The sequence below is a fragment of the Vicugna pacos genome, chromosome 11 (genome assembly GCF_048564905.1).
Source record: "Vicugna pacos chromosome 11, VicPac4, whole genome shotgun sequence".
Classification (NCBI taxonomy): domain Eukaryota; kingdom Metazoa; phylum Chordata; class Mammalia; order Artiodactyla; family Camelidae; genus Vicugna; species Vicugna pacos.
The window spans coordinates 96,852,932-96,867,628 of record NC_132997.1 but is presented as its reverse complement, the minus strand read 5'-3'; the positions used below and the strand labels follow the sequence as shown (position 1 = coordinate 96,867,628).

Genomic DNA, 14,697 nt, shown 5'->3' with positions numbered 1-14,697 from the left:
ACCTTTAGACTCTGCCATTTCCTCATCCGTATCTTCAGGATTTCAAAATGAAATAATGCAGGTTTAGCACAATACTCCGATTATATGAAGTGTGTAATAAATAATGTAGTTCACAAGCAACCGAATGATTACAAAGGGGCTAAGTAACCAGCTCACGCCCGTCAATAGCCGTGATTTATCAGTTTGTCCTACGAGACAGAAAAGCCTTTGAAGGCAAGAGGCATTTCTCATTAGTTTGGTTTCCCAAGTCTCGAATGTAGTGTTGCTAATTGCTGATCGAGTGAATGAATGAACAAAGGACAGGCAGAGGGGTGCGTAGTAGGGCTGGATTCAAACTGGGGCTTGGACCCAGGCCTGGCTCCCAGTGGAGCTCTGAGATGTCCTGGCGCTGAGAAGGGGGCCCTGGGGCCAGTGCGTCTGGCTTTTGGGTTTTTTTAAAAACGGCCTGCACTTTGTTGAGAAAGGTTGACCTGGTTCTTGGGAACACTGCAGAAACCTGGGAGTAAGGGGGAGAAAGGAGAAAAGCTACTTTCCAGTAAAAAGAGATGGCGCGAGAGGGAGGGTCCTCAGATGCTGGCTGAATGCCTCTTGGACTGGGGCTTGGGTCTCAAATCCGTGGGAGGTCACAGGACAGAGTTCTGCAGGGCACTCTCCCTCCCTGCCGCACAGTAGGGTCACCTGGGGCTTTGGAAACGATTCAGGCTCCATCCATGGGTGGAGATTCTGAGTTAATCTGGGTGGGGGTGTTATTTTCTGGTTAGCCCTTAGCGTTCTAATAGGTGGCCAAGGTTGGGGATCACAGTGGTTCCACAAGGTGGGGCACAAAGCCATCCTTGATCTGTCCAGCTCCTGTAGTCTGTGTGACCCCCTTCCTTGCTGCTACCGATGGTCTCGGAGAGGGCAAGTCCTGTTCTAAGAACTGATATTGTGTCTCTGCGAGGCTGTGGGGCAGAAGAGGGGGAGACCACCAAGAACTCGGATTCGGAGGCGACGCCCTCCATCCGCTTCACTGATACTTCCCAAACATTCGGTGCTCCCTGGGCTCCGCGGCCTGGAGAGGCGCATTTAAAGGCTTGGGAGGGAGCCTAGGAATCTGTATTTTTAACAGACACACCCAGATGTTTCTCATGATCAGAAAAGTTTGGGAAACATCGCCGTGCACCCCGTTTTGGGTCCATGCCATGGAAGAGAGAAACTCGAGCCGATCTATTAACGTAAAACCTAAAGCAATGCGTCAAAAGCAGAATGCCCGGACGTCGCGTGCCCGCGAGTCCAAGCTCATTCTCTGGCACCGAGATACCCGTCTGGGGGCTTAGGGAAGCGCGTCCGGATGGTGGACAGCCTTTCAAACCTGCTACCCGCGTTCCGCGGGTTCCCGGCGAGCCGGGAGCGAGCAGCCGAGTCATCGTTTCCAGCCTCAGACTGGAAAGCTGGACCGTGCAGCCGCGTGTGCTCTTGGCAGCCGGGCGCCCGGGGCCCCGCGGCCACATCATCCCGGGGCGGGGATGTGTGCGCTCCGGGCGCCCGCGCCGCCACCGCGCCACGTCTGTGCCGCCGGGGCGCGCGGCCCAGGAGGCGCCCGGCCCCGAGCCGCCCCGGGGGTGGGCGAGCGCCGGCTCTGGGCGGGACCCTGGCGGGGGACCCTGAGCGGTCTCTAGGACCCGCGGGACGCCGCCGGCAGGCGGGGGTGCGGGGGAGACGATAATTTGTTCCGTGGTAATGAGACCGGTGACTGTTGGCCGTGGATCCATTTCACAGGCCTGCCTTCTCTCACTAACGATCTTCCTCGTCCCCGGGCCAACTCGGACAGTTTGCTCATTTATTGCAACGGTCAAGGCCGGCTCGTGCCAGAACGGCGCGCGCGCGCGCACGCACGCACACACACATACACACACACGCCGGGGAAAACTTTCTTTTAAAAAAATGAAAGCCTAAACTAGCTCTTCAGCGGCCGGGCGCTGCGCGAGGGGCTCGCAGTTGACTCCCTGCAGCAGGAAATCCCTCGGGTCGCGCCGCCCGGCCCCCGCCCGGCGCCCGCGTGGGATGGTGCAGCGCTCGCCGCCCGGCCCCGAGAGCTGCTGCACTGAAGGCCGGCGACGATGGCAGCGCGCCCGCCGCCCGCGCCCCCCGCCCGCGCCCTCCTGCTCGCCCTGGCCGGGGCTCTGCTCGCGCCGCGCACGGCCCGAGGTAAGTCTCCAGAGCCCAGGCGGCTCCTTTGCCGGTCCCTGGCTCTCCCCCTCTCGCCTGCCGCTCAGGGGCATCCTCCGGCTGGGGACTCGCCCTCCGGGGGCACCTCGCGCCGCACCCGGGGGACACCGAGTGGCAGGATTGCCCCGCCAGGCGGCGCGCGGGGGCGCTGCCACCGAGCCCGGGGGCTCGGGCTCCCAGCTCAGAGAGGACCCCCCCCTCTCCCTCCGGCCCCCACCAGGTGCCAATTCCCGGGGGGAGGAGGGGACACTTGGCTCGGGGCCCGGAAGCCGCCCGCGCTTAGCCCGAGTGGCACAGACTTGGGGCTTCTCCCGCGTGTCCTCCCCTCTCGGGGATCATTTGCGAGGGTGTCTCTCTGCCTTGACAGTTACACATGTCGCCCGGGATGATTCGCGTCGGGTCATCTCACCCAGTCCCTTAGTGAATCCCCTCACCCCAGGCCCCGGTCAACACTCCACGAGGTTTCCTTTCCACCCCTGCCTCCCCCGCGGATACACTTGGGGGACGCACAGGAACCACGCAGGTGAGCCAGCCCCTTCTCCGCAGGTGTGTCTGCTGCGTCGCACAGCGCTCTCCATTTTTAAAATTGACTCTTTTGCCTGCTTCTCTCGTTTTCTTTGGATCGCTCCCCAGTTGTCCGTGGCGGCCAAACCTGAGCAGAATTTTTCTGTCTCCCGCCACTCTGTCAGTCAGTTTCTCGGCTAAACAATCTCACTTGTGTAAAGTGACGGCTCATTCCGAAGTTAAACTGAAGTGTGGCTATTATAGCAGTTTTAGAGATCTAGATTTCCCCAAGTTGCATCCTCTTAAAACCGGGCACCCGTGGCTCCTTCGTTTTTGCATAATGAGAACTCAAACAGCAGGTGCCTTTGTAAAAAATCCGGAGTTTCCTCTGGTCGCCGCCGCCGCCGTCTTTCTGCCGCTAGAGGCGCTGTCGGCCTATCAATGAAAGTCTTGCCTTGGCTTCCAGTTCTAAATTTCTATGATACTATTTAACAGGCATTTACTTTTCAACAACTGGCCTCAATCACGAGCCATTACCACCTTATGGTATGTTTTATTTGCAATTGCCACTGCCCTCCTTCATCCCCACCGCATCTGCTGTAATGTGGCCACTCCCCACCCACCCCGTGAAAATCCACGCGGCAATGAAGACCAACTTGGCAAGGAATGATTAAATAAAAGGATTGCTCAAAGCAAGGAGGAAACAGTGAAAAAAAAACAAGAAAGAATACTGCTGTTTAGCTAAGTAACTCTATGACCTTCAAGTGAAAATAATAGTAGTCAAAAGTATTTTGAAAGACTTTTGTACAAATTGGTCCTTTTGAATATTTATTGAGAAAGAACTTTTTAAAAACTGAAACAGAATCTCAAAGTGTGCCCGAGGTGATCTTTCGCTTGGCACATGGTCTGCACGCATAAACAGAAGTCCACTGAGCATGGACAATATGTTTTTTAGAGGAAAATGTTTACAGAATCAAGCTAATAATGAGAAATTATTTCATGGAGGGAGGGCTTTTATTAGTTTATGACTGCAGCTTTGGTAGAGAGGGTTTTTCCTTAGGATAGATGTGACTCAAAATAGAAAACCGGTTAGGCCTATACATTTAGAGTGGGTTACATGCTGCCATATCCCAGGATTCACTGCTTGTTTATCCTTGGATTCTCAGTATCAAGTCTTAAATCCATCAGTGCACCAAATCATAGCACTGAGGTTGCTTAAAAATCCAAACATATAGTGAAACATTTCTTTGTGTTGGCAAGAGAAAGGGAGGGATTACTACTTGTTGAAGGCAGAGCATATTTGGGGGTTTATCGCCGTGTGTTACCGTGAGTCCCAGAACAGTTGCCTCCTTGGTACCCTCCCGTAGCTTCTCAGCCCTGGCAGATCCAGAACAGAACCTGACCTCCCAAACCCTCCGTTCCTGAATCCATTCTGCCCCCAGATTCCCAACTCAGTAATAACATTGTCTGCCTCTTCCAGAAGCCTCATTCAAACACTTAGAAAAATCATCCCTGAGTCTCCCCTTCCCCTCCCTAAGCCACCGACCTCCAAAATGTGTTCCCATCTCCCCACGTCCCCCCATTTTCAAAGTGTGCCTTCTTCAACCTAGGCCTCTTTTCCCTCCTTCTTTTTATCTCTTCTGCAGAAGCCTCTTATTCCCAGGGCAGTAGCCTCCTAACTCGTCCGCTGGCTTCCCCGCTTGTCCCTGCACAATGTACTCTTCCTAGCACCGCAGCCAAGGTCATCAATTTCAATCATGAGTTGGATCATGCTGGTTTCCTGTTTAAAACTCTCCAGTGGCTTTCTGTGGCTGTTAAGAAAAATCCAAACCTCTGGATAACCGAATGCCTGTTTTCCTCTGTTATCTCCCTTAGTCTCCCCCCGCTCACTCTACTCCAGCCACATGAGCTTCTCTTCTTTCCTGCTTTCCAATGTAATATTGTCATAATTATTTTAAAAACCCCAGTTTTTAGTGTTTGCACCTTGAAGCAACTATTATTTATGACTGAGCCATAGGATGTTCTATAATTCCATTTCATCCCTCTTTCAACTTTTTGTTTTTCCTAGAGTTAATATCTGCTTTGTTTTTGTTTTTTACTGTTTTGCTTTGTCTCCTGTGTACCAATCTCTACTTTACCTCCAAACTCTCTGGGCAGTTAGTAAACTCCTTTCGACATGATCAAACACATTGGGTAATCTATCCATTATTTTTCTTGCTTTCTCTCTTAGAACCCTTTTCTTTTTGTTCCAGTATAAACTGCTTAGTTTTAGGCAGGTATTTCAGCTGTTGTCTCAGTATTACTATATTACCAAGATGGCTAGAAACAGCCTTCCTGTGTTGGGCCACCTGTTTTCTGAACACCGTAACTTTCTGTTTTCCAGTTTATTTCTTATTTTTGTGGGGCACATGTTTTAGTAACTTCCTGAGAAGGGCATGTGGGAGATAAAACTTTGATAACTTGTAAGGAATGTTTAAATACTTTCCATAGCAGATAACAGAAAACCTGACTACAGCAGGTTTTTTTTTTTTAACCTCTTCCTAACAAGCATTTGTGAAGTAAGCAGTGTAGTAGCTGGTATATTGGGTCATTGATACTATCAGGGACCCCCAGCTCTTACTTTTGCTTGTTTCTGCCATAATTACATGTTGACTTTTGCATTTATGCCTACTGACTCATGGTCTCATGATGGCTGCTGCACATCTTGGCATTATATCTGCATTCTAGGCAGTGATAAGGCAGAAGAGGCAAAAGGCAGAGTCAGCCCCATCTATTTCATTGGGAAATTAAGAATTTCCAGAAAATTTTGTAGCAGACTTTCTCCTGGCTAGACTGTGACACAGGGCTACTGCTCGTTGCACGGGAAGATAGAAAAGTGAATATTTTTCATTGTACACATTGGTGTTTCAAACAAAACAGAGTTCTCTGAGTAAGAAAGAAGGTTGGAACATGTGTCTGCCATATCTTGCATGCAAATATATATATGCAAACCAGCAATATAATATATGCCACCTTTGATATACATACATGCATATATACATATGCATACCACAAAGTGGTAGTATATATCATCTTTGATTGCTAGGTTTTTTAGGAATAAAATTTCAAGGTGGAAATCATATTTCCTCAGTATTTAATGAGGCATTTCTTCATTGTCTCTATGCCCAATGCTGCTTGGGAAGTTGCTGGCATAGTGACTGTAAATCCTTTAAATGTAGCCTTGTTTTCTTTCTCAAAGCTTTATCATCTTCTCTTAATCCTCAGTATTTCCCCATTTCGTGATGACAAGCCTTAGCTAAGTTCTTATCAGTAGTCCTGCTGGCAACTCCATGGACCCTTTCTGTTTGAAAACTCACACTGTAAAGTTCCAGTGTACTTTCTTTTATCATTTCTTCAATGACTTCTTCCTCACTGTTTTTCTCACGCTTTTTGTGAAACTGCGATTAGCTGAATATCCCCACTTTCTGAAAACATCCCCTAATTGTCTTCACTATTGTTCGTCTCTTTTATTTTGTTCTACTTTCTGGGTGAGTTGGTTTAATTTCATTTTCCAACCCTGCCACTCAAGTTGTTTATTTCTGCTACTATATATTTAATTTCCAAGAAATGTTTCTTATTCTAGAATGTTCCTTTCCCCCATAAGATTCTATTCTTTTAAAATAATGGATACAAGATTTCTCTGAACTCTTGGCATGTATTAATTTTATTTTTTAAACATTGTTTCACTCATTTTATTCTCATTGTTAGTTCTCAGACCCTGCCCCCACCCCCATTTGTTGTAGTCTCTGACTTTCTTCAAATGTCTGTATTTTGGCTGTCTGTCTATATTTAATCACAAGGCATTTGCTGGTTGAAACTTCTGTCTGCTTCAAGGATGGCTTTAGTACTTGGTTGGCCTTCACTTTGCTGGGGGGAACCTCCATACGTCACTGAGTGTCTTTTTTCTTGGGTTGGTCAGTTTCCCCAAAGAAGAATCTCGCCACCTCCTGCTGAGGATTTAAGCCTCACTATGAGGCTTGTGAACTGAGTAGGGAACAGGGTTAAGATGGATGTCTCACCTATGAAAATGCTTTGTTTATTTTTCTTTTTAAAAATCCTTTTGCTGTCACTTTGGCCCTTTGCTAGCACTTCCTCACTCTTGGCTCTGCCTGGAGAGCCTGCATACAGAACTTCTCTGTTTCAGTGTCTCCAGAACATATAGCTCCTCTCTGATGAAGTGGAAGGGATGGTCACCCACCTGTGCTGGCTTTGCAACGGACCTACAGCTCCAACTTTCTCGGATGGTCCTTCGGCCCAGGCTGTACTGACCGTCAGAGGTGCCCAGTGCCTCCCATTCTCAAGCCTTGCCAAGCTACTTCTCTTGCATCTCACTTTTTGATGGATTCCCTCCTCTCTAGGCGACAGGGTTCCAGCTCTCTTTCCTCTGTTAAGAAGGTAACCACTCATCTTTCATCTTCCAAAGTTTTGTTGCTTTCTCTTACCTGTTGTTATTTTTTTCTCCTATTTTTTAATTATTATTGTGATTATTATTTGTATTGTAGGGCTTCAGGAGGGAGTGCTGACCTACAGGTCTGCCATGTGCATTTAAAAGTCGACCCACGCTTTTATGACCACACTCTACATACAGACGTGTTTTCGTTCTTTCATTTGTCATTTGACTCTTTCTATTTCTTCCTTATGGAAACAAAAATTACATCCACTTTTAAATGTTTCAAAACTTTCTTTAAAAATTCTATAAATACTCAAAGTCAGCATATACCTAATGAGATAGATGTTGCAGCTGTGGAAACTGTAAAGGATTTTTTTTTAAAGGAATCCAACTACATCATCTGGAGAAGCTAATGTATTTTTTCCTGGTGTAGAAGATGCTGTAATGAACTCATTACAGTTGCAAAAAAAAAAAAAGAATTTTTTGTTGTTGTTGTTTTTGTTTTTGTATCAGAGTATGTTCCAGAAGCCTTTCTAAGCTAAATGGTTCCTGCAGTATCTCTGATTTATAAAGACAGGTGTGAGAAACATCTTCAGATGTTGCTTCTGTTCGGAACAGCTAGCCCTATAGTTCCCTGGCCTTGTACCCACGGAGAGCTGCTTGGAAGAGCTCTGTAGTGTGTACAGTTCTTTAATTATCAGCTCTCCGGGTGTGAGAGCGTGAACTTGATATAATCTATACTGAGTGTTTTGGGAAATAGTTTCTCTGCATTTGTAGTAGCTGCTTCTTTATATGTGTTTGTTTAGTATTTTATTAAATCTAAAGTTTTCATACCAGCACACAGTTACTTAAAACGGCATTTGTTGAGTGTGTTGGTGCCAGAAGCTGTGGCAGGATTTTTGCACGCACTGTCTCACTTGATCCTCGTGGGAGAAGCTTGCAGTTGGCCCTGGTATTGACCTCAGGCTACAGAGGAAGAAACCATGGCTTCAGAATGTTGAGTGTCTGCTAAGCGGCAGATGCTGGCCATCTCTAGGCTGTGTCGTAATGGAGACCAGGTCTTAGCCTAGCTGTGGTTCACATTTTGTGATCTATATACTCTATTTCTGAAGTAATTACAACGTCTATAGCAATGAGATTGTAATTTAGTTTCTTTTAAACAGTACGGTAATGCAGTTCGAATAAACTTCACTTGCCAGTAGAAATGAGGGCCTGGAGTACCATGCGATCTGCAGGCTCCCACTGCAATCCTCCAGCTCACTCTGCACCCTGCTTCCTGGTGCCTTACTTAATGTCCAGTGTACCTCACCTGCATCTGATTTATGAGATGGAGAAGCAGATAATTCAGCATCATATTGATATTTTGTATCCTTTAAGCTTTGATGTCATCCCAAGGTGACATTAAGAGCTCATTTTCTAGGCAGCTGCTTAAAAAATTGGGCAGCCTCCTTGGACTCACTCCGGACCTTCCATCTGTTGACCTGCTCCTGGAAGCGCTGGCCTCCCCAATCCCTTTGGATGATCCGTCCTTAGAACTGTTGATACACACTGACTCGTCTTCCCTTGGCAGGGCGTGGGGTACACTGGCCTTCAGTTTGATGGAAAGACTCCTTGTTTTGTGTTTTGCTATATTTGTGATTAAAGCCAGGATAGGATTGAAGCATTTCTCATGAGTCTGAATGTCATCTGAGAACCTGGTTTTGCTTTCTTAAATCCTGGGGGTTTTCGGTACTGTTCTTGGGAGCCTGCCTCAGGACTTAGAGTCTGTGTTATATTTTTCTTTTATTAAGTAGTTTTTATTTTTATTTTTTAAACCATTTTTAATTTAACCATTTTTACCATTACCAATGGCTTCCCAATATTTAAACCATTTTTCTTGAAGTATAGTTAATTTACAATGTTGCGTTAATTTCAGATGTACAGCAAAGTGATTCAGTTTTATTCTTTTTCAGATTCTTTTCCATTATAGGTTATTATAAGATACTGAATACAGTTCCCTGTGCTGTACAGTAGGTCCTTGTTGTTTATCTATTTTATATATAGTAGTGTGTATATGTTAATCCCAGTCTCCTAATTTATCCCTCCCTCCCACCCCACTTTACCCTTTGGTAACCATAGGTTTGTTTGCTATGTCTGTGAATCTATTTCTGTTTTGTAAATAAATTCATTTGTATCATTGTATTTAGATTCCACATATAAGTGATATTTTATGACATTTGTCATTCTCTTTCTGGTTTACTTCACTTAGAATGATGATCTCCAGTTCTATCCACGTTGTAAATGGCATTATTCATTCTTTTTTATGGCTGAGTTAATATTCCATTGTGTGTGTGTGTGTGTGCATGCATGCATGCCACATCTTCTTTATCTAGTTATTTGTCGATGGACGTTGAGGTTGCTTCCATGTCTTGGCTATTGTATACAGTGCTCCTATGAACACTGGGGTACACGTATCTTTTTGAATTAGAGTTTTCTCTGGATTTATGCTCAGAAGTGGGATTGCTGGATCATATGGTAACTCTGTTCTTAGTATTTTAATGAGCTTCCATACTTCCATAGTGTTCTCCATAGTGGCTGCACACATTTACATTCCCACCAGCAGTGTAGGAGGGTTCCCTTTCTCTACACCCTCTCCAGCATTTATTATTATAGACTTTTTAATGATGGACATTCTGACTGGTGTGAGGTGATACCTCATTGTAGTTTTGGTTTGCATTTCTCTAATAATTTGCAATATTGAGTGTCTTTTCATGTGCCTGTTGGCCATCTGGATGTCTTCTTTGGAGAAATGTCTGTTTAGGTCTTCTGCCCAGTTTTTGATTGGGTTGGTTACCTTTTTTCATATTAGGCTGCATGAACTGTTTGTGTATTTTGGGAGACTTGACAGTCTCATGACATCAAAGCTTCCTGCCATAAATATGGTCATTTATGTATATATTTTCTTTAGTATTATTCAATACATTAAAATTTTTTTCTCTCTGAAGTTCTTGCACATCTTATCAAGATACATTTCAAGTTACTCTAAGTACCTACTAAATTTGTTGTTATTTTGAATGGCATGGCTTTTTTTTAATTAAAAAATTTTAATGTGGCCCATTTTATACATATGCAGAAGTAGACAGACTCACATAGTGAACACCCACGTGTCTATTACTCAATTTCAACAAGTACCAGGTCGTGAGTATCCTTGTTTAATCTATGGAATGATATCTTTTTAAAAAGTCCTAATCGATGTTTCCTTTTTCAGTATAAATGGGTGATTTTTGTACTTTTATTTTGAATTCGGCAGCCACGCTCGATTTTTATTAGTTCTAATCGTTTGTGAGCCAACTTCATAGAAATTCTGAGAATTATCACCTGAAAAAAAAATTATCACCTGGTAATTTTTGTTTTTTCCTTTATAGTTCTTATGCATTCTCTTTCATTTTCAATCATCCTTCTGTTATATTCGCAAAAGTTGAAAATTTTCCTCCAATTACTGCTTTCATTGTTTCACACAAGGTTTGTTTTAGTTTTGTGTTATCCTCATCCAGGCCAAAATAGTCTACTACTTGCATTATGATTTTTTGAGTGCTAAGTTATTTAGACACATGTTTGGATTGGTGTGTATGTGAGTGAGTGTGTTTTTCACTTTCCAAGTGCTTGAGTAAAGTTAGTAACTCTTGGTTCTTGATGCCAGATTTTGTTGCACTGGTGTCCGAGAAGGTGATCTGTGGCTTATTAACTCTCATATATTTGAACTTTTCTCTATGAGCTAATTAATACATGGTTCATTGTTGTAAAAGTTACACTTGTGTTTAAAAATAATGTGTATCTTCTAAGTATTGTGTATGTATGTTTCTACATATGTCAATTAGATTAAGCTTGTTAACTGATGTCATAGTTTATATTATGACTAATATTTCTTGTTCAGTATTTTTCTGAGAGGTTATAAGAATCAAACACAATCATGGATTTTTTATTTTTCCTTATAATTCTGTCAGTTTTTGCAGCATACATTTTGAGGCTAGTTTGTTGGGTCCATTCAACTGTGTACAACTTCAGGTGTGTCTAAGGCAAATATTGCGATTGATATATTTTCTCTTGGTTAATGTTTTTCTTGTATATCTTTTCTTATCTCTTTACTTGCAAATTTTCCATGTCACTGTATTTCACATGTGTCGATTATAAACAAAGTATGCCAAAATTTAAAAACTTTGTAATTGCTGCCTGTTAACTGACTACTGGTCCCACTCCTTCACATGCATCATAACCTTTGATGTTTTTGAACTCTTCTTCCATTTTGTTCTCTACGTTCTTCCCAGCTCTATAAATTTAGAGGTTCTATATTCGATTCTCACAATTTTAGCGGCACTGCTAAATTTTTGACATTGCACTTCCGGTTAATAAGGTGTACATGTAGCCAGTGACTCTGGCCTCCTAAACGCCACCACCGCCTTTCATCACACATCCCATTTATTGTTATTGTTGCCTAGCATTTTAGTTCTTCCATTCTGAAGCACATCTCTCATCAAAAAAAAAAAAGAAAAACAAACATCGGGGGGTAGTGATAGATTTTGCTTTTGTTTTTAGTAGAGCAAGCTTATTTTGATTTATCCAATGTAATCAGTGCCCCCCCTCATTTTTTTTTATCATGGCTTCTTGCAAACCTCTTCAGCCTCCCGGATTCAATTTGCCTCTTATCCAAGTAGTGTTGCATTGAAGAGCTATAAATAGTGAATCCTCTGTATTCGTCTGCCTGAAAAATGCTTGTTTTCTCTTTTTCTTACCTGTTAGCCTAGCTGTACATAGAATTCTAGGCTGACAGTTCCTGTCCTTTAACAGGCATGCTGGCCTCTGCTGTCATTGTTGAGAATCCTTTAGTTTAATGATTGTTCCCTTGCACTAAACGTGCCGTTTTTCTCTGGTTGCTTGTAACGTTGCTCTCTGTTTGTGGTTCTGCACTTTAATTATCATGTTTGTTGACATGGATTCATTTTTGATTTGCGTATGTCTGGCCTTGCCGTGCTTCTTGAGCCCAACCAGTTACAGAAAGTTCTCAGTCATTATCGCCTCGATTACTGTCTTGTCCTTATTTTCTCTATGATCTCCTTTGGAACTTTTTAATATGTGGTTGGACCTTATCATTCAGCCGTCCTGTTTCTAACTGCTCTTCATCCCTTTATCTTCCTGCTTGACATTCTGGGCGATGCCTCCAAATCTAAATTCCATTTCGTAATTCTCTCTTGAACTGTGTCTAGTTCTGGATTCCTATTTAAATGGCCTGTGGACTTACTTTGCAATTTCCAATGCCTGTTTCACTTATAGAAGCTTTATTTCATTCTTTTTTAAACCTAATAGATCTTTAAGAATAATGTCCCTTTACCATCTTGCATCATGGTTTTTATGTATTCTTCTAGTCTTTAAAATGTTTGGATTCATATGTTATTACCCCTTTTAGATTATTCTATTAATTCTATCTCCTAGGGCACTGAACCTGTATTATCATAAACTCTCTCTCCTAATGCCTTGCAGGTTTGAATAGTGAACTCATTTTCAGCTTTTTCCCTTCCACCACTATGCCCTCCATGAGAGTCCCGTGCACCCTGGATTGAGAAAGGTCCAGGATAACAGGGTTTTAGTTATGACAGGTGTTTCAAGGGTTTTACTCATCAGAGTATGTTCATTTCTCATCTTAGGAATTTTACACCACATGGCTATTGTAAATTTGGTCTCCACACCCACGTGGCAAAGGCTTGAAGTTTTGAGTTCTCTTGGGAGACTGCCTGTCACAGGCTGTCTGGATAAACAGCCACTTTGCAGTTTCCCTGGGACATTTGGTATAGTTTTTCTAGCCCCTTGAAATTGGGAAGGGCAGTCCTACAGAATCTTGGCTTTCTGAAAGGATCTCATCTCCATCCTCGCATCTCTTGTGCTCCAGATCATACCTCCTGTCATTAGAATTACAGCTCCTAGACTGAAGGCCTGTATCTGCTGGGTCTACTGGATTTCCATGGCATTGGCAGTGTCTGAATGCACTGGCTATGAAATCCCTTGTTATTTATGGATCCTGGTAATTTCCTTTCCTTTCTTTCTAGTTTAGTTATGTATGTACCATAAAAGTGCCACATTTTATTTAACATTTTTATGTGTTTGTAGTGGGAAGGTTTTCTATCTGCATCAGTTCAGTTCTGCACATTTTCAGGACTGAAAGTCTCCAGCGTGGATTCTTTGATTCTCTAAGTCAGTATATTTGCCTGTCAATGTATCTATCCCTTTAATCCTGGATTTGTGCCAGGGGCTAAGGATGTGATGGTGAGAAAAACAGACACAGACCCTCCCCTCCTGGCATCTAGAGGGAGTGGGTCCCAAAGATGCACAGAAAGGTGTCGAACCCACCTGGTACCCTGATTCTCGGCTTCTATTACTACTCCACAAACTGGGTCAGAAGAGCGAGTCAGCTGCTTTCCCGCTGGCATGTTAGTCTTTGCCTTGGCAGCTGCAGGGGTGAGACGTGCTGGTGATGGGGCCAAGCTGGGCTTTGGGGGTGAAGCCATCAGCTGTCCCCATCTCCCTCTGGCTGAGGCAAAATGAGAACAGCTGGGAGACGAGACCGGCCCACACTCCCAGAAGCTGCTCCTCTGCCAGCAGAGGTGTCAACAGAATTCCATTCATATGAGCCTTCCAGGAGCGTATGTTGAATTTGTTCCATACTTTAAAATTCCAATATAGAGAGTGGAGTGTATAATGAGGAGAGCGATGATTGAAACACTCGTCTTTGTAACTCTTGGCAGGGATACCATGATCCCATAGAGATCAGTGACTCCACTGAATTATCTAGAAAAATCAAATGCCTGGTTTGCCGCTAAAAATCTGGACATGTCTGATTTTGTCTACTCAGTTCGTTAAGTTTTGCTTCCAGTTGCTTCGTGGGGAAAGTGTGCTCCTTGGAGCGTAAGTTATTCAGCTGTAATAGATGGTCCTCCTAAAACTTCCTCTCCAAGTTGACACGTTTCCATCTCTTTTTCTTGTCTCTGCTCACCCTTCAAGTGCTTTTCAACCCCCGTTCTGACTCAACACAGCTGAGGGCCAAGTCGTTGGTTACGGAGGCCCAGTAAGAAAGAGATCCCGGAAAGGGTGGCAGAAGGGACTGGCTCGGCTCTAGTCTGAACAGCCAAGTCGAGACAACTGCCTGAAGCATAAAAAAAAAAAAAAAACCCCTAAGAGCAGCTTCTGCGTCTCTTATGGGCAGAAATGACATCAAATAGCGAGATGTCTTTAGCTTGTTCCCGCTGATGTGACTCCCACGCGGATTTAGTGGGCTACGAGTGCTGTGTGTTCTCATGCTGCAGTAATGACTCTGAGAGGAGGCTGGGACCGTGGCCAGAGTTCTGGACCTGGAGTGAGAAGGCCTGGCTCTGAGTTCTGGCTTGGCCTCTTTGTAGCTGTGTGACCTTGAGGAACCTACTAAATCGTTCTGAACCTCAGTTTCCTTGTTTGTCCAAGAAGAATCAGGATATAGCCTGTCTCACTGGGTTGCAGAGGTCATCGAATGAGGGCAATGTTGGAAAATGCGT

The 14,697-nt window shown here is 44.2% G+C and overlaps 1 protein-coding gene across 3 annotated transcripts in view; it reads left to right on the top strand.

Moving 5' to 3' along the window:
* Positions 1–1,744: 1,744 nt before the first annotated feature.
* ADAM12 (ADAM metallopeptidase domain 12) overlaps positions 1,745–14,697 on the top strand; it is a 323,192-nt gene continuing 310,239 nt past the window's right edge. For all 3 annotated transcript variants that reach the window (XR_012077674.1, XR_012077673.1, XM_072972099.1), the window contains exon 1: positions 1,745–2,187. Coding sequence is in view for 1 of the 3 variants with exons in the window: in XM_072972099.1 (XP_072828200.1) it covers positions 2,100–2,187 (88 nt within the window). In the remaining 2 variants the exon portion in view is untranslated. The remainder of the gene's footprint in view (positions 2,188–14,697) is intronic.